Source organism: Petromyzon marinus, chromosome 41 (genome assembly GCF_048934315.1).
Source record: "Petromyzon marinus isolate PM22_M1 ecotype Great Lakes invasive population chromosome 41, UKy_Petmar_22M1.pri1.0, whole genome shotgun sequence".
Classification (NCBI taxonomy): Eukaryota; Metazoa; Chordata; class Hyperoartia; order Petromyzontiformes; family Petromyzontidae; genus Petromyzon; species Petromyzon marinus.
In genome coordinates, this window is record NC_133707.1 from 8,126,490 (window position 1) to 8,147,542 (window position 21,053).

Here is a 21,053-nt window from a genome sequence, read left to right on the forward strand (position 1 = left end):
TCACCACGAGTACACTCACCACTACTTCACTCACCTCTAGTACACTCACCACTACTTCACTCACCACGAGTACACTCACCACTACTTCACTCACCTCTAGTACACTCACCACTTGTATACTCACCACTTGTACACTCACCACTACTTCACTCACCACTTGTACACTCACCTCTAGTACACTCACCACAAGTACACTCACCACTTGTACACTCACCACTTGTACACTCACCACTACTTCACTCACCACTTGTACACTCACCTCTAGTACACTCACCACAAGTACACTCACCACTTGTACACTCACCACTAGTACACTCACCACTACTTCACTCACCACTAGTACACTCACCACTAGTACAGTCACCACTACTTCACTCACCACTAGTACACTCACCACTTGTACACTCACCACTATTACACTCACCACTTGTACACTCACCACTAGTACACTCACCACAAGTACACTCACCACTTGTACACTCACCACTAGTACACTCACCACTTGTACACTCACCACTATTACACTCACCACTTGTACACTCACCACTAGTACACTCACCACAAGTACACTCACCACTTGTACACTCACCACTAGTACACTCACCAACACGTACGTTCACTGTACAACAAAATGGATGAACTTCAGCTACTGATGGTAAAAAACAAAGACTTTCTTTCATCTTCTGTTTTGTGCTTCACGGAGACATGGCTGTGTGATTTGATTCCGGACACTTCGCTACAACTAGCAGGATTCCATCTTGTAAGATCGGATCGTGACATAGCACTCTCCGGCAAGACGAAAGGCGGTGGTATTTGTTTTTATATTAACAGTGGCTGGTGTGTAGATGTCACAGTGATTCTGCAACATTGTTCTCCACTCCTTGAATCAATTATTTTTTATAACCTGTAACACGTTTTACTCGCCTCGCGAGTTCGCGTAGCTCATTTTGGTCGGAGTTTATTTGCCGCCTTGTCCTCGGGTTAAAGAGGCCCAACGCATGCTCGCCGATCAGATTCTGAGTGTGGAGCAAGCAAATCCAGATTCGTTGGTTATCGTACTTGGCGACTTTAACAAAGGTAATCTCAGCCACGAACTCCCCAAATACATACAATTCATTAAATGCCCAACCAGAGAAGGGAACAATCTGGATCACTGCTACACTACAGTCAGTAGAGCCTACCACGCCGTCCCCCGAGCAGCACTAGGACACTCTGACCATGCAATGATCCACCTGATTCCTGCATACAGGCAGAAACTACAACTCTGTAAACCTGCTGTGAGGACATCTAAACAGTGGACCAGTGAGGCTGTGGAAGATTTGCGGGCGTGCTTAGACTGTACTGACTGGGATATGTTCACGACTGCTACCAATAGTCTGAATGAACTCACAGAGGCTGTGACGTCCTACATCAGCTTCTGTGAGGACTGCTGTATCCCAACACGTACCAGGGTGAACTTTAACAACAACAAGCCCTGGTTCTCAGCAAAGCTCAGAAGGTTGAGGTTGGAGAAGGAGGAAGCGTTTAGGAGTGGGGATAGAGACAGATTCAAGGAGTCGAAGAACAGGTTTAGCAAAGCGGTGAGAGAGGCTAAACGACTGTACTCAGAGAGACTAAAACACCAGTTCTCTACTAACGACGCTGCTTCTGTCTGGAGAGGGCTCAGGCAGATCACCAACTACAAACCCAGAGCCCCACACACCACTAACGACTCCCGCCTAGCCAACGACCTGAACGAGTTCTACTGTAGATTTGAAAGACAATTGGACTGTCCTGAACCACCCCTTCCCACCCAAGAGGCCCCATCCCCCACCAATACTACAGAGACGACTATCTCCTTTCAGGAGGGAGAAGTTAATAGACTTTTCAAGAGGCAGAATCCACGCAAAGCAGCCGGGCCGGACTCTGTATCTCCAGCCACCCTCAGGCACTGCGCTGACCAGCTGTCTCCGGTGTTCACCAACATCTTTAACACCTCCCTGGAGACATGCCATGTACCAGCCTGTCTCAAGTCCTCTACCATCATCCCTGTGCCCAAAAAGCTAAGGCCAACACGACTAAATGAATACAGACCGGTCGCCCTTACATCTGTGGTAATGAAGTATTTTGAGCGCCTGGTCCTGGCACACCTCAAAGCCATCACAGACCCTCTCCTGGACCCCCTTCAGTTTGCCTACAGAGCCAACAGGTCTGTGGACGACGCAGTTAACATGGCCCTCCACTTCACCCTACAGCATCTGGACTTCCCAGCATCCTACGCCAGGATCCTGTTTGTGGACTTCAGCTCTGCCTTCAACACCATCATCCTTGCCCTGCGTCAGGACAAGCTCTTCCAGCTGAACGTGCCCTACTCCACCTGCAGGTGGATCACAGACTTCGTGTCTGACAGGAAGCAGTGCGTTAAGCTGGGAACACAAATCTCTGGCACCACTGCCCTCTGCCACATGCACGCTGTCGCCGATGTTTTTGTAGCTCCCTGCCCAACTGTTGAGCGAGTCGCACGCGGTTCTGATGGTACCGGCATGCGGCCACGGGCAGCCGCTGCTGCAACACAGTCGCACCCCATCACGGCGGCTGCTTCTCTCAACCTACAATGACGCCGACCCACCACTTAAATCGGCTGAGCCATCGTGTGTTCAGGGCCCGAGGCCGACCGCTGATGTCATCCCCTCCCCACCCCCTGCCATCCTCAAATCGCCTCCCATCCACTTCCCGAGGCAATTGGGCTTTTGGCCCAGGCGAGACTGTGGTGGTGGCCGCTACACCGACTTCCCCTCATTAATTGGTCAGTAACACCCGAATACAACGTTCTTCGCTCATTTACAGAGGGGGAGCGGGAGGGGGGAACTTTTGCCGATAAGACATCGTCAGTGTGTGGGCTGCCACACGTTTGTAAACCATTGGGGTTTGACAGCACGGCGTGGGGGGGGGGGGTTATATTTGAGAGGTCGCACTCAAGGCAACCAGGGGCCACCAGTGTCCCGCGGGCCTTGCGACGAAGCGCACCGCCTTAATGTGTAAGGGACCCCAGAGCTCAAACAAGTTGTTGGCGCCGGTGAGTGATCGGTACTCAGTGACTTGACACAGCAAATCATTCCTGCTGCACCGCTGTCTTGAAGCGAATTAAACAATAAACCGCATCTTGCACCGTCACTGCTTTTGCTATTATTATTATTAACCCTATATGGGTGGCTCTTGAATTTGAGAGAAGTGTTGTCTGCAGTGTTAAGGATTATTCTCCGAAGACCGTTTTCGCTTATCTGGCATGTTAAACTCATGATCGTTTTAGCTATCTCGTGCAGTTAAAATGCTGCCATACCAAGCCACGTATCTATCCATGCTTCTCCGTGCACTTTTGAGTTTTCAATTTGCGTTCGTTACCATGTTTCTGGCCATGTGATTGAACAGCAGGACGTTCGCCAAGGGTTCAAAAGCAGAACCAGGTGTTCCACACCAGATTAAACACTCTTTCCACCGCAACTCCGATTAACACGGTTGGTTACGTACGGCAAGACCGTACCCATGGAGTCAACATTGGGGGGGACCAAATCTTCCAGGGTGTCTGGGGGTACCAACCCAAAAAAAATCTAAATTTGAAAACTCATTTCCAGCCTAAAATATTTAAAAATTCACTAACACATGGGATGGATTTTTTTACAATAATGTCGAATAGTGTATTGTATTAAATTGCTGTTTTTACTTTATTTTTTTACCATTTATTGTTTCATTGTAATGGCAGAGATTAGGGATTAATAAAGTAAAACCATAACCACAATCATATAAACAGAAATCTATGCATTGTTATATGAATACAAATCCAGATATTGTGGCCAAGGTTTATCAAATTGTTTTTATTTTAATAGCATAGCAATTATTTTTTATTGCAAAATATTGGGGGGGACATTTTGAACATATTAGAATATTTTGGGGGGGATGTGTCCCCCCCAATATATTATAATTACGGCCTTTAAGTTCAACGTACATACATACCAGTGGACATTCCAGATATTCACCCACGACTTCATTTTCAACCTGCAATCTGACAACACTCTTGACGTGCACGACCATGTTCCACTGAACAAGAATTGCGGCTTAAAATTCAGCCGCAACAGAACCAAAAACGTTTGCGTTGCACTGCTCACTTGCGATAAAACTGCGTGCGTTACCTACGGGACAATTTGCACATCCCACCCACGCAAGAATTTCAACTTTTAACTCCTCGCGGTCGATCACATTTAATGCTTGGGAGAGCTCAACACTGAATTTAAACACGCAGAGAAAATAGCGGCTGGAGATTACGTGAGGTTGTAGGGGATGTCCCCCCCCGCCTCTCTTCCTCCCGAGAGGAGGGAAGAACCCTCGACTTCACGTGATAAATTATTTATTCAAGTTATTTTCCCAGCACAGGAACGGTGTTCGTTTGTATTGCAGTCGGGAGCGTGTCGGCGACCAACGTACGAATAATGAATTGTGTACAATCTGCCTGGGTAAGAAAGCTTCAATTCTGACAAGGTGTCGTGAAATCTACATTGGGCCCTGTTGGAATCTACATCGGGCCCTGCTCAACCATAAAACTCTAATTGGCAAATCTGCACGATGTGTGGCTAATTCATTGACCCCATTGTCAACCCGAGAGACGTACGACGTCCATATAATTGCCCTTTAACTATCCCTCGAACAAGCATTGGTATAGTTGTCAACGCCTTTGCAGTGCCAACGTTTTAGGAACAGCCTTGTAAGTCTTCATTCAGAAAAGATGCTTAAGCAGCAGATTAGTGCAAGCTACAGCCACTGTTTACGATGCGATTTGTAACTTTAAACCTTAGCCGAGTATCGATATTAAATTTCAATGTGAATTGTAATTGAGGGACTTTGTGCTATCTTGGTGTGGTCTGGGAGTGTTCTTGTTTTGCTGCCTTGCCCAAGCTTCCATTTGGTGTTGACAAATCCGCAGGAATTGATGTACCTGTGCAATTTGTACTTATACTTCTTTATTTTAGTGACTTGCTTACCTTTTCTCTATCTTGATCTTACGTCGTTTGTTGTATTGTTTGTTGATGTAACTTGCTGACCTGCCCCTGCAAGTTATCTTCATAGCTCATAAGATTCCTCCAGCCCAAATACAGATTCTGATTTGAGTCTTGCTCAATAAGAATGAAGGCATCGTTACACCCATAGTATACTTACTGTAAACAAAGTCACAATCTGTAAAATAAAAAAAACTTTTATTAACAGGAACTTTACAGAGAAATATTACCACGTGAAATAACCCTCTGTACCACACGAAATTTGAAATAGAACAAAAGCCTTCCAAAGCCACCAGTCTCTAACGATCCAGTGGAAGAGTTCATCGCCACACGAGCTGACTGGGGGAGGTGTCCTCTTGGATGCATCCAAATAAAAAAATCACTGTCATTAAAACGTTTCCTTTTCTTTTTACCAATTGGGATGACAAAGACGAGAGTGAATATAACAAATTATAAAGTTTATGCACGAAATAATAACATCACTCAGATGACCAGTTTTGCAACAATGTGGGATTGTTACTGATGTGTGCCGAGTTATATGTTGATGGAATTAAATGCTTCATACGTGTTAATAGGCTGATCCACATTTATCTCATGTTCAATTATAGTTAATAAAACAAGACATTAACAAATCATGCTACAGAATAGTAATTGATACAAGTTTTTTTTTAATCATGAGCCTTTGAAGCTCACAAATCAATGAAACATGATTTTCATTTCAAACTTTTTTAAAATATATTACAGGACATAAAAACACATGTATAGCCAATTTTACAGCTAATGAAACCCAATTATTCTAACTACTTGCTGTATTTAAGAGAGGCATAATGTAAATATATCATATTGAACACTGTTTAATGTACATCAACAATCCTTATATTTCTGAAAAATACATTTGCAGATGCGCTTCTGCGGCCGGCTGGAATGTTCTTCATTCCGATATTATGGAGCCACATGAGCTATGCACTTTTAAATCTAGTTTGCCATCCTTCCCAAGCATCGCTGATGGCTACTGTTGGCTACATACGGTGCGAAAGAAGTTCAACAAACATTCATACATGCATTGAACCTCAAGTCCCTTTCAGCTTTGCCTTCCACCATCCATTCCATACTGTCCCTCTCATTTCCATTCGGGCCGGTTTCAGGTTGGAATTAGTTTCACAATTGCTCCATGAGTACCTTGTCTGCTTGCATACTGGCTCTGAATTGTCATTGCAAGAATTGTATTTTGTCGACGATCGATTCAACCCCCTCACTCCTTGAACGCGGGATGCCACTTCATATGTATTCAGGTCACTGCCTGGGTGCGCGTGTCTTTGCTGTTAATGTTGCTGCACGATCGGTAATCTGAACCGGCTCGCATGGAATTGAGTGGATAGCTTGGGGACCACCATTCCCAACGCGGCGTGCAGAAAATGTTGCGCTTTTTCACCGTTGTAACAGAGCTGCTGAATTCGCGCGAGAGCGCTCGACGTGCACGACCGGACGCCACTCTGTGAAGATGTTGTTTGACGAGCATGAAGGCGGGCCGTCCACAGAACGCTGCGACAGGAAAAAGCCTGGGAGTGAGTTGTCTCGCCCTTGCGGGCCGGCAGAGCAGGGGCCTTGTCACTGCAGGCTTTTCGTGTCAGCGGGGCGGACCGGGGTGGCGATGAGATTGGTGGCAGCGGAGCGCCGAGACGCAGAGTCCAGCTCGGAGCCTTCTAGGCTGAGGTGCATGATGGAGGCCGTCAATCCACTGTCACATACGCTGTCGATGCTCTGCACTGCCCGCAGGTCTGTCGGTAGAAATGATGCGACATGAGTTTTCTGCCACGACAAAAGGCAGCTTCTAACATGTAAATGTACATATGGTAATATTATACCGTCGCAATCTGGATTTGCTAAGTGTCAAAGTAAAATTGCTTCTCGAGCAACATAATTGCTGAAGCAGATTTTAGATTGAAATGTAGTTCTTTCACACTTTAATTCAACTCACTTCTGTTTGCCAATTGATTGCGGTGGATCAACTAATAAGCTATGATATTTAGCGGTGATAGTTTCTGACATTTGTTACATTTTAGTGTTGGGTAACAAAAAAATCAATCCACTTGTACAAGTCAACTCGTTCATTAGTTGACAGATTAACATAATTAATTTTAAAACAATCACATCAATTATGTCAATAATCTACCTATTAACCGCTTATCTTTCACCCACTCCATGATGACAATTTAATTTCAGTAATATTTGAGCTTTACAAGGCAGGGTGTGCAAATACAAGTCATTTGGCTTGTACATAATGCTCTTCAATCAAAGCATCCCAGGGGGGGCTTTACAATAAAACAGTAATACAATTGGAAGGAAACGGAAAGAGAGGAAGCCCTAACAGAGAATGACTTGACGACATAAGAGATTGGTGCCAGAAAGATGTTACTCTACTGGAACATATTGGCACAAGACAGAGGAAAGTGGAAACAAATGATGAAATGTGCAGTGGACACCTATGGGCTATCTTCCCAATCAAGCCAATTCAATGATAACCGAATGCAACCAAATGCGTTTGCATTTTAGACTTGAATTGCGTGATTGATGTCCAAAGGCAAGGAGCATGACTAAAAGAATATTAAACAATTTTTATTTTACCAGGTAAGACACACTGTGAGCTGCATAGCTCTTTTTCAGAAGTGAGCTGTCCACAAATGATAGCTCAACGAAGTGGCTTATCATGTGGAAATTTATAGCAGCCAAATACTCTAAATGCATGTTTCTAAATGTGGAGGGAAAAACCGGAGGCCCCGGAGAAAAATCCACAGGACCACGTGGCGAGAGACACGCGAACTCCACATATACAACAGGCGTCGGGGTCGAGATCAAACCCACGACCTCCTCCATACCGGGCGACGGCGTTAACATCTTGCCACCGCAGCACCTCCTGACTTGAAACGACTCCCGGGAATCACCAAAATTTTGACATTCGTTGCTCTCAGGGGACGTAACGTGCACGGGTGTGCAGTGCGATGCCGCGATTAGAGCATGCCGCTCGGCTCACCTGCAGCCGGGACGGCGGGCGGTTTTCTCGACTCGTACTGTTTTCCACACAAGATATCGTACACCTGAAATAAACAAAAAAAATGCGTACGTATATAAAGAGAGCGCACATCTATTACAGGATAGCCACCGCACACTTTGTAAACTGTGAAACTTTGACGAGACGTGAATGAATTAACTGGTTACCTAGATCTTTAACCATCGAACAAAGAGGGTCACTGCATCGCACGCTTTCCGATGTGCTTCTGCGGCCGTCTGGAATGCTCTTCCAACCGATATTAGGAAGCCAATTGGAGCTGTGCACTTTTAAATCGATATTGAAAACCCATTTCCTTAGAACTGCTTTTTGTGTTGTTAGTTGTCCTTCAGCCGCACCTCCGATGTACGTTGCGAAATAAGTTCAACATACACACATATGCCTTGTGATTAAGAGAAAAAATATGGATTTCATGGGCCCTTTCCTCTTTGAATAAACGTGAAACAAAATGCGGCAATTACAGCATATTGATGCGATTCACAAAATAAAAAGATCATTATAAATACTGCCGATGACACCACCACACCTTCCTTCACCTTCCTTCTGCTAGATCCCACAGCTGTTGCAAAGCTGACATTAAAAGTCCGCATCGTACCAACTGGCCTTTTAAATTCTTCCCATTCTTACAAGCCTATTCAACCCTCAACGTTCGACTTATGGTTTCATCACCACCGTGGCTTTAGCGATCACTCGGTGCCACCTCTCGTTTCAGTCACCAGTAACCCCTTGTTCCTGAATGCATCTACAATACTTTCACCATAATCAACATCATCCCACTCCGCGTGTCTCCCATACAGAACACAGGTCCCACGCATCGAAGCCTCCTCCCCTTCCCAGTGTTATCTACAATTCCATCTTCTCTCCACGTGTCCATTACTCAATAACCACGCGGGTCAATCACCACTGGTGACAACGATCCCGACGCACGGGGGACATTCGCCCAGCAGCAGCAGCTCGAGCACGCCCGGAGACCGCTACGGCCCACGCACGACCGACGGTTACCTCCTTGTTGCCGGCGGCAAGATGGAGCGGGGTGGTGCCGCGCGCGATGCCCGAGTCGCTCTCCGCGCACTCGCTGTCGTCCTCCTCCTCGTCATCGGAGACGTAGTCGAAGCCGTCGGCGTACGTGGGCGCCTCGAAGTTCTCGGCGTGCACGTCGGCACCCGCTTGCACCAGCAGCGCCACCATGGGCAACAATCTGCGCCCCGTCGCCACGTGCAGCGGCGTGTTGCCGTCGTACGTCACCATGTCCACCTCCGTCTGGTGCTGCGCGGACATTCACGGGGGCGCGGCACGCGCGTGCGTGGGTGAGTCGTGGCGACTTTTCCCTGCCTTGTTTGATTTATTTTAATGACGGTTGCTGAGCACAGGCCCAGCAACAAACAGTTTTGTACACGAGCCCCTTTTGTCAATCCACTGCTGGACAGGACGAGGCCCCCCTGCCCCCAACGCCGTGTGGTTCGTGACGGTTATTTGACCGCACTTTGCAACACTGGTCAGCACTTGTTGGTGTGGGCAGCAAACACAGCTTATTCCGACACTGCCCTCTGCTGGCGACATCAATCGCAATGTTGCCGGTGGTAGTATTGATGCCGGTGGTGGTATCGAGGCCGATCGTTGTGGTCGGGTGGTAGCATTGATATCGACGCTGCAGGTATCAGGCAGGATGCAGTTGCGCCAGCTCACCTGGTCGGCGAGGTAAGCGGCAAGACTCAGGTTCTCTGCCTCCACGGCGCAGTGAAGCGCCGTGCGTCCATACGTCAGCTCCGGCCGGTTGACATCCGCTCCAGCGTTCACCAGCATCTTGAGGCACGCCAAACTGTTGGCCATCACAGCCACGTGCACGGGGTAGTAGCCTGGATATGTGCACGTACACACACACACGTGTCTATATGAGCCACAAAGAGCCTGAGGATAAAGCCATTAACACTGGAATCTAAATGAAATATATAAAAGAGGATATTGTTTTGGGCAGTGGTCCTTATTCTGTGTTATATTATATCAGCGGTATTGATCGTTGTGGTGGCAGTAATGATGTTGACAGTGTCAATGGTGGTAGAGGTGTTTGGTGGTGTTGGCAATGTGGTGGTGGTGGAGGCAGTAGGAGAGCTAGTGTACGTATGTTGTGTTGAACTTCTTTCTGAGCGTACATAGCCAACCGTGCTAATCAGAGGTGCGGGATTGTGGTAGAGGTCGTGATGGCAGCGGTGTTGACTGTGGTAGTGATAGTAATGGCACTGACGGTTAACACCCCTGTCGTGGTAGCGCGCGGGAAGCAGTGCAAGTTGGCCCGGCTGGGACATTGTTGGGGGAGGGGGGCGGTTCGTATCGCGTGCGGCGAGCGCCTGCAGGCACTAGCACCAGCGTGGCGTTGGCGTACGCTGCGGGCCCCCCACCTTCGTAGTTGACGCTGTCCACCAGCCTGTCGGCCGCTTCGCCACTCCACTCGATGAGGATGCGGAGCGTGTTCTCGTCGTTATTGGCCACGGCCGTGTGCACCACGAGATTCCCGTGGCGGTCGGGCACCATGGGGTCGGCGCCCGAGCGCAGCAGAATCTGGGTCACCTCGGACTGCCGCGTGATCACCGAGAGGTGCAGTGGAGTCTGCACGGCCGCAGCACGCACACGTAGTCACACACACACACGCACACGTCAGCCACCGTCCTGCTGTTTGTACCGCCGAGTTTTACTTTCGTGTTTATGCCATGCGTATTATTAATGACCGTAGGAGCATATGCATGTGTATAGCTTTGTTGTCGATCCACTGCTGGATGATGAGGGTCTCTCCCCACGCCGCGTGGGTCGTGGGGGGGGTTTATCTGAACACGCGAAACCATTGCTCGTCAGTGCGGGTTGGTGAATGCAGAAGGACATACTTGTGGAAGCAAAGAAGTGCGGTGCAACAGATTTTGCTGCACTGCTCACATGTAGTCTACAAAACCCATGATTCATGGTGATTGTCTATAAAATCACTGTCCACACTCAACCCTGCTTTTGGGCTGATTACGCAATGGGCTTTTCAGAAAGTTATTAATGGGGTCTCATTGCATTCGGGATGACCATAAGAAGAGTTGTTAGACAATTGGTTGGTTGGCCTTAAAATGTATATTATCAAAAGCAAGTTTACCAACTTCAAAGACGACAACAGAGCAGTTGATGCTGACCAAAATCACAATTCTAAATTAATGAGAGGATTCAAATTTCCACTTGTTAGTGATTTTTGTACTCTGGGATGTATCCCTTGCTTGCAGTGAATGGATTCAAAAGCCACTCAGTCAACGAGAATAATTTTTGTGAGGATGACGCTTAAAGATATTTGGCCGATTCCGTGATAATTTTTGCACATGGCAGTAATCACGAGTGCCAGGATAAAGTCCGCATGTACTAAGGTGCAACGTCCTGGTGGATTTCAGACATTGGCAATCCGTCGATCGGTAAACATCTTGTTGATTTACCTGCTTGAGGTCATTGGGCAGGTTGACGATATTCTGGTGAGGGATGGTCACAATGACCTGCAGGAGCTGTTGCACCACGAGTTGTCTCTGGTGGATCACGGCCAGGTGTAGAGGTCTGCAACATCAGCACCAACACTGTTGTCATCATCATCATCACGGCACAGCGACTCAGTCAAACCACCCACAACCAACCAATGCCCAAGTGTCAATTCAACCAAATTGATATTGGGCAAATAAAAAAAAAAAACTAAACTTTACATTTTACTATACAAGGCCCACTGGGCTATGTAGCTCCTTTTCAGAAGCGACCTGGCCACAATTGAAAGCTCAACGAAGTGGCTTACCGCGTGGAAGTTTTTTGCAGCCAAATGCTCTAAATGTGCGTTTCTAAAAATGGAGGGGAAAATCGGAGAACCCGGAGAAAAATCCATGCGACCACGGGGAGAGAGAACATGCAAACTCAAAATATACAGGGGTGAGGGTCTGGATCGAACCCACGACCTCCTACATATCAGGCAAGGGAGTTAACATTGAGCCACCATGGTCAACTGTTGATGTCATTACCCACATTTATCATATCTCATCAACCATCACGCAATAAAGAAGCAAATTTTACTTCTGCAAATTATTTACTTTGTTTTAAGACTAAGTGTGTTTTTAACCAACGACTGCATAACTTTCATCGGTCTTTCAAATCCTTAAACTTTTAAAATCTACCATAATCTTTTGATCTGCTAACCAATGGACACATGGGCAATTGAAACTCCCCTTTGAGGTAAGGGCCATTTCCTGCAAACATTTATTTTCACTTGTTCATCAACGTGCACATGTACAGCCCCAGGAGTGAGGGGGGAGCGAGGGGGGAGTGGCTAGGGCAGGGGTCAGCAACCTGTGGCTCCGGAACCGCATGCGGCTCTTGAAAAAAAAATTACAATAAAAGCCCCCTCTTGTTATCTTGGTTGCTGACCCGCTGACCATAGAAGTCCAGTTCACCATGGAAGTCCAATTTACCATGTACAGGGGTTGGTAACTTGGGGCTCAGGAGCCAGATGCAGCTCATTAAGGACTGCTTCGTGACATTATTAAGGACCGCTGTCTCGTATTCACCACCTGCATTGCGGCTTTTGAAATTTTTGTTGTTTTTACGGAGCGAGCGAGCGAGCGAGCCAGCGTGAAGGAAGGAGCGGCAACTCACGCATCCCCGTTGTCATCCTGCACACCCGTGAGGTGGCGCTGCGGGGCGAGCAGCATGCGCACATCGGCCGTTATCGCGTAGTCCTTCTGCGCCTTCGCCGTGCGCTCGGCTAGAAGCAGCAGGGTCGCTTCGAGATTCCTGCCTGCGCGGGGCACCCACACACGCACGCACGCACGCATGCACATAGATTCAACGGGGCGTTCTTCAGGTCAAACTATTTTGTTAATTACTCTGCTTAGGTTTATTACGTATGTATGCTGAAATTCTCTTTCGGTGACCGTACATAGCCAACCCGCGCTAATCGGAGGTGCGGGAGAAAGGACAATAAAATAACCCACCTCCTCTCCCACTCACTCATCCACCCCCCTTCTATCTCTCAACCAATAGCTTTTACGCCCACCCACTCGACCTTACACCCTCTAATTCACTCACTCATTCGTCCACTTTGCCTCCTACCCACGCACTTACCATGCTCTCCCACCAACCCCACCCACCCACCCCAGCATGGTGAAGCCACTCGCTCACAGCGCTATGCATCTTACCTCCAATGAGCATGGTTAGCTACGTACTGTGCGAAAGAGATTAAAGATACATATACGTACATTGTGAACATGGAAAATTTTACGAAAAAGTGCACAAAGATGCATGGAGAGGTGCATGCTTGGAATATACCGGGAGACAGAAAGATGAACAGGTGAATTAGAGAACATATATAAGCAGGTTAGTGGTATCATATTGACTGTTGAAAAAGTAAGTGGACTTTGGGCAGGGCAGGTCATGGCAAGAAGATGATGGCCAGTGGTCAAGGCAGAGTGGCAGCCAAAGTAGTGAATACATCCAAGAGGAAATGGAGTGATGACATCAGCCCTTCTGCAGAAACTGACTGTTACATCCCCAAGACAATGACAGATGGTGCCAGCTTGTGGGCAAGGCCTCCATCCAGCAGTTGATAGATCCGTGGCCGACGATGATGATGATGATGACGACGACGACGACGCTGTTAATCACACTGGACGCACCGGTGGTCTGCACGGCCGAGTCCTTGACCAGCTGCCCCACGGTGACCTTTGGTGTCCGAGCTTCCGCAGGCTTCCTCGTGGGCTGCGGGGACTCGCGGACGAAGGGGACCTTCTTGGGACTCTGGCCAATCACGTGGGCCGGCTTGAGCGGAACGAACCCGGGCCGCTCGCGTCCCTTGAGCAACGGCGACGCCACCGGGAAGGCGTGCACGGTTGGCCGCATCTCCTCCATCGCCGCGTCGGTCTCCAGGTGGTCGTCGTCGCTGTCGCTGTCCTCCTCATCCGGGCGCTTGATAATCTCGAACGCTTCCATCCCTAATGCGAACACGACCGCAGACAGAAAAAAATATAGACAAATGTCTCACGTTTAGCCTTGCAGATGTCAGCACACGAAGTGAGCGCGCTGCTATGCGCAGACCACACGTCTCCTTCCCCTGTACCCATGTTCACATAGCGCCATGTGCTTGCTTAAAGGCAAGCCAACTTTGTGTTATATACAGTGGACTCTCGATAATTATCTGCGCGCTGCTTATCCGACTTGCGGATTAACCGCATGCCTGATATTTTGACATTAATTAATAACCTTAAAGCCAATATTAATAATCTACAAACATTTATACATTGGAAATGTGCATAACAAGTCACGTGCTTAAACCGAACGAAATCCATGTGATCGCATCTACAGTACAGGAGTTGCATATCTTTACAACAGGGGGCGGAGTTTCATTTTGATTGGCGTGGCTCTGCTATCCACTGAGTGGGGTGAGTCTTCTGCGCGGGAGCATGAAAGTGTTATCACTGAGCATGCGCATCGATCGGTTGATTGTTAGCATTCGTTCTAAATCGAAAGAGTAACAACCAAAATTGTCCGTTGTGCTTCATTTTGAATGATTTATCCAATAATTTATTGTGAGTTTTAATTTATGAAACTGTGCGATGGCAGAGAAATGGAAGCGTATGGTTTTAACCTTAACTTAGTTTTTGGCATAAAGATCTGCGGAAAATGTATTTTTTTGGATTATCCGCATTTTTTTATAAATCCGCGGCCGTCCTCCCCGTCATTAGCGCAGATAATCGAGTCTACTGTATATTCTCCACAATGACGCAAATTATTTTGTTTAAAGCAAGCCTGACTGCCGGTAAGACACTGAATGTTGAAACTGGTCCACAGTTTGTCTTGAAACAATGCTGCTGAAATTATGCACTGCCAGAAGGCAGTGAGGATGTTGGGTTGTCTAACAAATATCGTTACATATATAGTATTTGTGTCGAAATAACTACGAGCATTTGTTTTGCATGTGATCGATAGGTCTATTACTGCTAATAGTGGAACACACAGCAAATACTTTACATGAATCAAAACTACACTGACAACGTTTCTGTAGAAGGTGGCATGATAAAATTAAATATTTTTAAAATAATTTAACGCATAGTAAAGAATATCAACTATGCAGAAGATTACACACATGTAAAACTATTAATAGGTTTAGTTGTATACAAGAAGATATGTGACAAAGGTTGCCTAAGTCAAAAAAGTATTTTTTTTATTTAAAGTAACCTCAATATTACCGCTAATAATACTCTGTGAATGTATACAAACGCGTTGCTAATAAACTCAAACTAAAAGCAGAATCGCATTATATAACCGGCACAAAAAGGTTGAGGCTTTCAAAACAAGTGCAGAATTAAGATCGTACGCATCGTGCAACTGACGCTTATCACCGTGATGCCGTGCGTGATCTACGCGACATCCAGGCGCGCGTTTGTCTGCAAACACTAGGGGTCGCTCGTCAGCCAGGCGACGTCTGACAAGAGAAGCGTCGTTTCTGACACGAGTTGCCAGGAGCACGCACACACTCACCGTCTGAACCTTGAACGCCACCGGAGCCTGCAGACAACAGCACCGAAGCAGCAAAAAAAAAAGCCGTGGTTAGCCGCACGCCTTTTTCCTTGCACGTTAAATTGTAATCACATTCGTGATCAAAACCCGTGAGTGTGCGTGCGTGCGTGAGTTTTTACGCTTTGAAATGCTAATGCCACAAAATATCATTGAGTTGTCGTGTAACGAGCTATTGTTGGATGTAACACGATCTATATATATACATCCCACGCCTCCGCTTAGCACGCTAGGCTACGTACGGTGCTAAATAAGTTAAACAAACATCCAAAATTTATCGTATTCATATAACTTCCAGATAATTAACATTTAAACAGCCGTTTTCAAAATGCATGTATGGATGATCAAAACAGCCGAGGGTGTGAGAACTAAGAATCATCAAGGGTGTGAGAACTAAGAATCATAAAGGAATGGACAACGCTTACCGTCAAATTCAAGACCTGATAAAAAAGGGGGGGGGGGGGAGAATAGAAAACGCAGTTATAATATTTATCTAACTTCAAGACATCAGTGTAGGCAGTAATAAACTAATAATCGCCATGCTCTGTTGAAGCGCTATGTTGTTACGTGGAGACATTTTACGGTTTCATGTTTCCCGGGACCCATACAGAAAATGTACTTCTTCTAAGCACACGTTTTCCCTGTACGTTACAACATTTTAATGTAAAAGTAAAAAAAAATGTACAGCTCAAAGAACATGAATGACAAAATTACAATTAATTAGTAGTGTTCTTTCAAGTAAAAAACAAAAGTGTATATTTTTTACACATTTATAATATTATAATTTTAATAAGAATTTACATAAGACAACTCAAACAAAACATTCATTCTTTATGATATCACTGAAACAAAAAAGTAATAAATGGGCTTATATTAAAATCTAAATAATTATTACACTTCAGCATCATGGTAAGGTAAGAGGAGGCCTTCATCCAGTAGTGCATTGAACACGGCTAATGATGATGATGGTGAATGATGACGATGAACAAAGCACAATGTATAGATAAAATGAACTCACCCTGGTAAGCGTAGTTGATACCAGCAATATCTAGATGCCAAGAGAGATTTGAAAAAGACGGGTAAGTTGAAAACTTCGACTCAAAAAACTTGCTCTGTGATCCACGGTCTCCGCTCACAAGAGCAACTGTGACTAGAGCAGGAACAACCGCAGCAGCTTTAATACCCGACGACTGGGGGATCTACCTTGTTTAAAGTACCCACGGGTAACTCAGTAAAGTTGAAGAATGCACACAGCATCAGGCTAAAAGAGAATGTGACCTTTAATGTATTGTACCCACTGCGCCTCGGTGCTTGCCAAATCTCTTAGGTACTTTCCCAAAAAAAATTTAACCGTGATAAACACAATCAAGCCATAGCCCCTCCCTTGAATCATCGCAGTAGCCGACAGCGCTAATCTGAGAAACAAAAGCCAACCCTGAACAAGAATAACCATTCCCACAAGCGCGCGAGTTAATGTCAAACAACGCACCGCCAGGGGAACAAGTCACGACGCAATGTGCCGTCTACAGGGCAACCAGCTAACCACTCCTACCCGTCCTTTTGGAGTTGCCTAACGTAGAATGGCACGCGATTCTGCACTGAAGAACACAGTCACTCCGAAGCGATTGCCCTGCTCGAATGAGGAAAGTTCCTGTTTACGTCCCTGAGTCGGCGGTGGAGATTCCGCATTACTCTGACGGGTGCGAGTCTCTCCATAGGTCGACCACAGTTGACGTCCCCACAAAACGATGCCCGTGTCACCGACCCGCAGAGGGATGAGTTCAACCCCCAAACAGGATTTGATCTCACAACATTACGATTGCCAGCCGCTTGCTCTACCGCTGAGCAATGTATGTTATATTATGTTCATTTTACATGCTTTTTATGTTTATGGCCGCATTAACTCCAGCTTCATTCCTTAGGTGATGAAATACCTCGCCATTCGCAAACGACATGTACCATAAACAGTAATCGCCAGCAAAACGTCATACTCAATGATAAATGTTTTGAGTTTACTCGCCATCACACAGGTGTGTTGAAGTAATTGCTAATTGGCACGTTTTGTTGACGTGACCTTACTGATTGGCTGTGTCAAGTGGTGGTGGATTAACGACACATTTATGTTTATACACCTCCCATTGGCATGGCTGGCTACGTACGGTGCCAAAGAAATTCAACATACATCCATATATCTAACCCAAAAAACCTTTATTATGAATACTAGTCGTGAAAGCCTATGTGCTTAAATAAACAGTAAAGGTGCTGTCCTGCAATTTGTTGCTCACAGAAACGCTGGCAGAAGGGACTTTACTCGGGGAAGCTCCAGACATCCCCTCTAGAGGGTATTTTTTGGCCTACTCTTCCATGCTGGTCAGATGTCTGAGAAGAGGTGGAAGTACCCGAACTTCACAATCTCACCAACTGCCCAATGACTAACTGTGGTGTACACCACTGACACCGCCGAGTAGGTGGTGGCGGGGGGTATTTAAGAAACTTACCCATAGTTTCAATTGCCACGCTCGAGCATTGAACCGATGACCTCTGAACTGATAGTCCAGCAGCATCCGGATTGACAATGACGATGGCGTTTGTACCCAGATTAGGGCTCGTGAAGTGTCAAGATTATTTGATAAGATGGTCGTGCGCTGGCATGTTCGGTCAACTGCTGTCCAACGAGTATGGGAGGAAATGGTCACACCCACTTTGCTGTACAAAAATCTCCAACAGGCATGGGGAGGGGGGGGGATTGACAGATTCACGTGATCCATTAACCCTTGCCTCCGACGTTCTAGATAACAGTCGTGCAGCACGAGATGGTCAGGTGAAAAATTCGAGGAGGGCTTCTGCAAGGGAGCCCTCGATCACAGTTGAGTGTCTTTGGGCACCACACACCTTGCTGATGAGATGGTGCCAGAACTGGCAGAGTGAGCTCAGAGAAGTTCATGTTCATGGCGTTTGTTTGAAAGTTGAATCCACCGCTAAAATCTGCACGACCAGCACACACACGGAGGCTTGCATGTAAGTATGAACTTCTTTCACACCGTACGTAGCCAACCGCGCTAATCGGAGGCGCGAATCATGTTGAACACATTCATAGGGGGGCTAGAAGTTGTTGTGAATGTTAGGTGGGATAAGGCGACATCTTGGGAAGCCTTCATCCAGCAGTGGATTGACAATGGCTTATGATGGTGACAACAGTTGACCTTCAATAGTATAATGCTGTTTGTTGCTGGCCGTTTAGCATCTTTGGCTTTTGGGCCTTTGCTAAGCAGTGGTGATTAATATATAAATGTGTGGTCAGTCGTACGTTATGTACAAACTGTGAATCATAACGACGACAAATGTAGCAATGGCGTTGGCAATAACATTGATGGAGACGATGATCAACGGTCAGGCATCGATCTCCCCTCACAGCGCATCACAAATCCCCGCACCGCGAGCGTACCGGAGTGGCTGCCGTGGCTCCACATACTGCCGCCACCGCCGCCCAACGCGCTGAAGGAGCCTCCCGTCGGGCTCTCCGTGCTCGGGCCACCGAAAAACTCGGTGGCGCCCCCGCCAGCGCCAGGAGCCATGGAGGTGGAGCTCATGCCACCGCTCATGCCACCGCCCATGCCACCACCCATGCCGCCGCCCATGCCGCCGCCCATGCCACCACCCATGCCGCCGCCCATGCCACCGCCGCCCATGCCGCCGCCCATGCCGCCGCCGCCCAAGTGGTCCGAGAAGTGCGGCAACGTCTTCTGCCGCTTGCGGGCCACCTCCTCCTTGTCTGTGATGGAAGAAGGAACAGAGGACGTTTTAGAAAGGAAAAAAAACGATTCTCCTCTCGCCCCCCCCCAAAAAAATTTTCATCCAGATTGTGCGAGCAAAACCCATTGAACGGCGTGAAGTGCGGTCAACGTTGCCCGAGACCGACATAACGTGTAGAGGTTTCTTCCAGCAGTGAACTGGCAAAAGCGTTGCACGTGTACAAACGCGATCGGTGTCACGTCATGACATGAAGTAATCCGGGTGGAAATCTCCCAACCTTTCATATTAGGGAATAGCCCACGGAAGTAGATATCACAGAACTACCTCAGAGATGCGTTTTTGAGTGACCTCTGTGGCCAAACGGGAACAATCATTTCTCAAGCTGTAAATTTACCCGAAAAACAAGTGAAAATCAAACACGCCCAAGAGCAAACCGCACCGAGCACGGCCGAGCGATGACTGGCCGTGCGACAATCGCGGGGACGTGCCTTGTTTCTGCGGGTAGTAGATGAACGGCTTCGCCTCGCTCGTCTCACTGTCCGACTTCCTCCTCAGCTGCACGAACACGGTGACCGACTTGCTAATGTCCACGTTGCAGTAACGCGGCGTCTTGAACACGATGGCGTACTGCGTGGGGAGAGAGGAGGAGGAGAAGGTTGTTCGAATCGTCGTCGAATCCAAGCCCCTCGTTGCCTGCTATTGTCCGTGATTCATTAACGGTTTAGACTAAGCGAATATAGGTCTTTACATTCGTCAATTATTCTTCGTACGTATGGCAGGATGGAAAACGACCGTTAACACTGCAACGTGTTATAGTTGAATGCAAAGTTTGTTCAACCAATCCGAGGCGGCAGCAGTAGACGCTGCGTGGATCGCAACGACACCGCCACGATGTTGCGTGGATGGAACATCCGTCGGTGACGCGTTTAATCGTTTGGACTTCGCCACAGCCGCAGTACGAAACGTTAAATAAAAAAACAACACTCCCTTAAAGAGGACAAAACGTATCACAGGCGACGTTTTCAGAAATGAAACTTCTCGGCTATGAACGATTATTACCCAAAAACCTCGCCTATTATACATTTTCCTCTTTCGAATAGCGTTTTTTTTTTTACGAAAGTATTGAGTTGTCATTTATACTTGTGCACTACTGTCAAAGGCCCAAATGCAAAGCAGGCGACAATGAAGAGCACGATTCAAGTTTTAAAAGGTAAAAGGGGTAACACGGTTTAGGTTTGGTAATGTGTTAAGCTAAGGAAACTTTTTTTCCACGGCATGTCAGATTTTTAGTCACCTGTTTGTGAACATCCGTCGGTCCGAAATTTCCCCAAGCTTCCCAATCGTCGTGAAAAAATCGCACCTGGATGTCCTCTGGGAACAATGGGATAGACAACAACCAAACGATGAGTGAACACAAAGTGCACGCGCGCACAGTTTCCACAGCGCACGACAGCGCCCGCCAACGCACCCCGATCATCGATCGGCAAGACGACACACACATCGGGAACCTTGGTTAAAGTCATAGCGGGAACGTGGAGCCACGGATGGAGGGGGGCAGGTGCGTGCATGTGAAAAAAATATTTATGGAAGCGGGTTCGTAAGTGCGGGTGTTCCTAAGTCGGGCGTTCGTAAGTGCAGGT

The 21,053-nt window shown here is 47.2% G+C and overlaps 1 protein-coding gene across 3 annotated transcripts in view; it reads right to left on the minus strand.

The window, feature by feature from the left end:
- Nucleotides 1-5,208: 5,208 nt before the first annotated feature.
- The window catches only part of NFKB1 (nuclear factor kappa B subunit 1), a 55,998-nt gene continuing 40,153 nt past the window's right edge, over nucleotides 5,209-21,053 (minus strand). For all 3 annotated transcript variants that reach the window (XM_032969245.2, XM_076073347.1, XM_032969244.2), the window contains exons 10-24: nucleotides 20,708-20,784; nucleotides 19,902-20,040; nucleotides 19,106-19,432; nucleotides 18,553-18,645; nucleotides 16,679-16,708; nucleotides 16,086-16,100; nucleotides 15,625-15,651; nucleotides 13,764-14,078; nucleotides 12,745-12,886; nucleotides 11,550-11,664; nucleotides 10,491-10,698; nucleotides 9,781-9,950; nucleotides 9,097-9,360; nucleotides 8,059-8,122; nucleotides 5,209-6,805 (exon numbers count right to left, since the gene is read on the minus strand). In XM_032969245.2, the coding sequence (XP_032825136.2) occupies nucleotides 6,636-6,805; nucleotides 8,059-8,122; nucleotides 9,097-9,360; nucleotides 9,781-9,950; nucleotides 10,491-10,698; nucleotides 11,550-11,664; nucleotides 12,745-12,886; nucleotides 13,764-14,078; nucleotides 15,625-15,651; nucleotides 16,086-16,100; nucleotides 16,679-16,708; nucleotides 18,553-18,645; nucleotides 19,106-19,432; nucleotides 19,902-20,040; nucleotides 20,708-20,784 (2,156 nt within the window). In that variant the 3' untranslated portion in view covers nucleotides 5,209-6,635. The remainder of the gene's footprint in view (nucleotides 6,806-8,058; nucleotides 8,123-9,096; nucleotides 9,361-9,780; nucleotides 9,951-10,490; nucleotides 10,699-11,549; nucleotides 11,665-12,744; nucleotides 12,887-13,763; nucleotides 14,079-15,624; nucleotides 15,652-16,085; nucleotides 16,101-16,678; nucleotides 16,709-18,552; nucleotides 18,646-19,105; nucleotides 19,433-19,901; nucleotides 20,041-20,707; nucleotides 20,785-21,053) is intronic.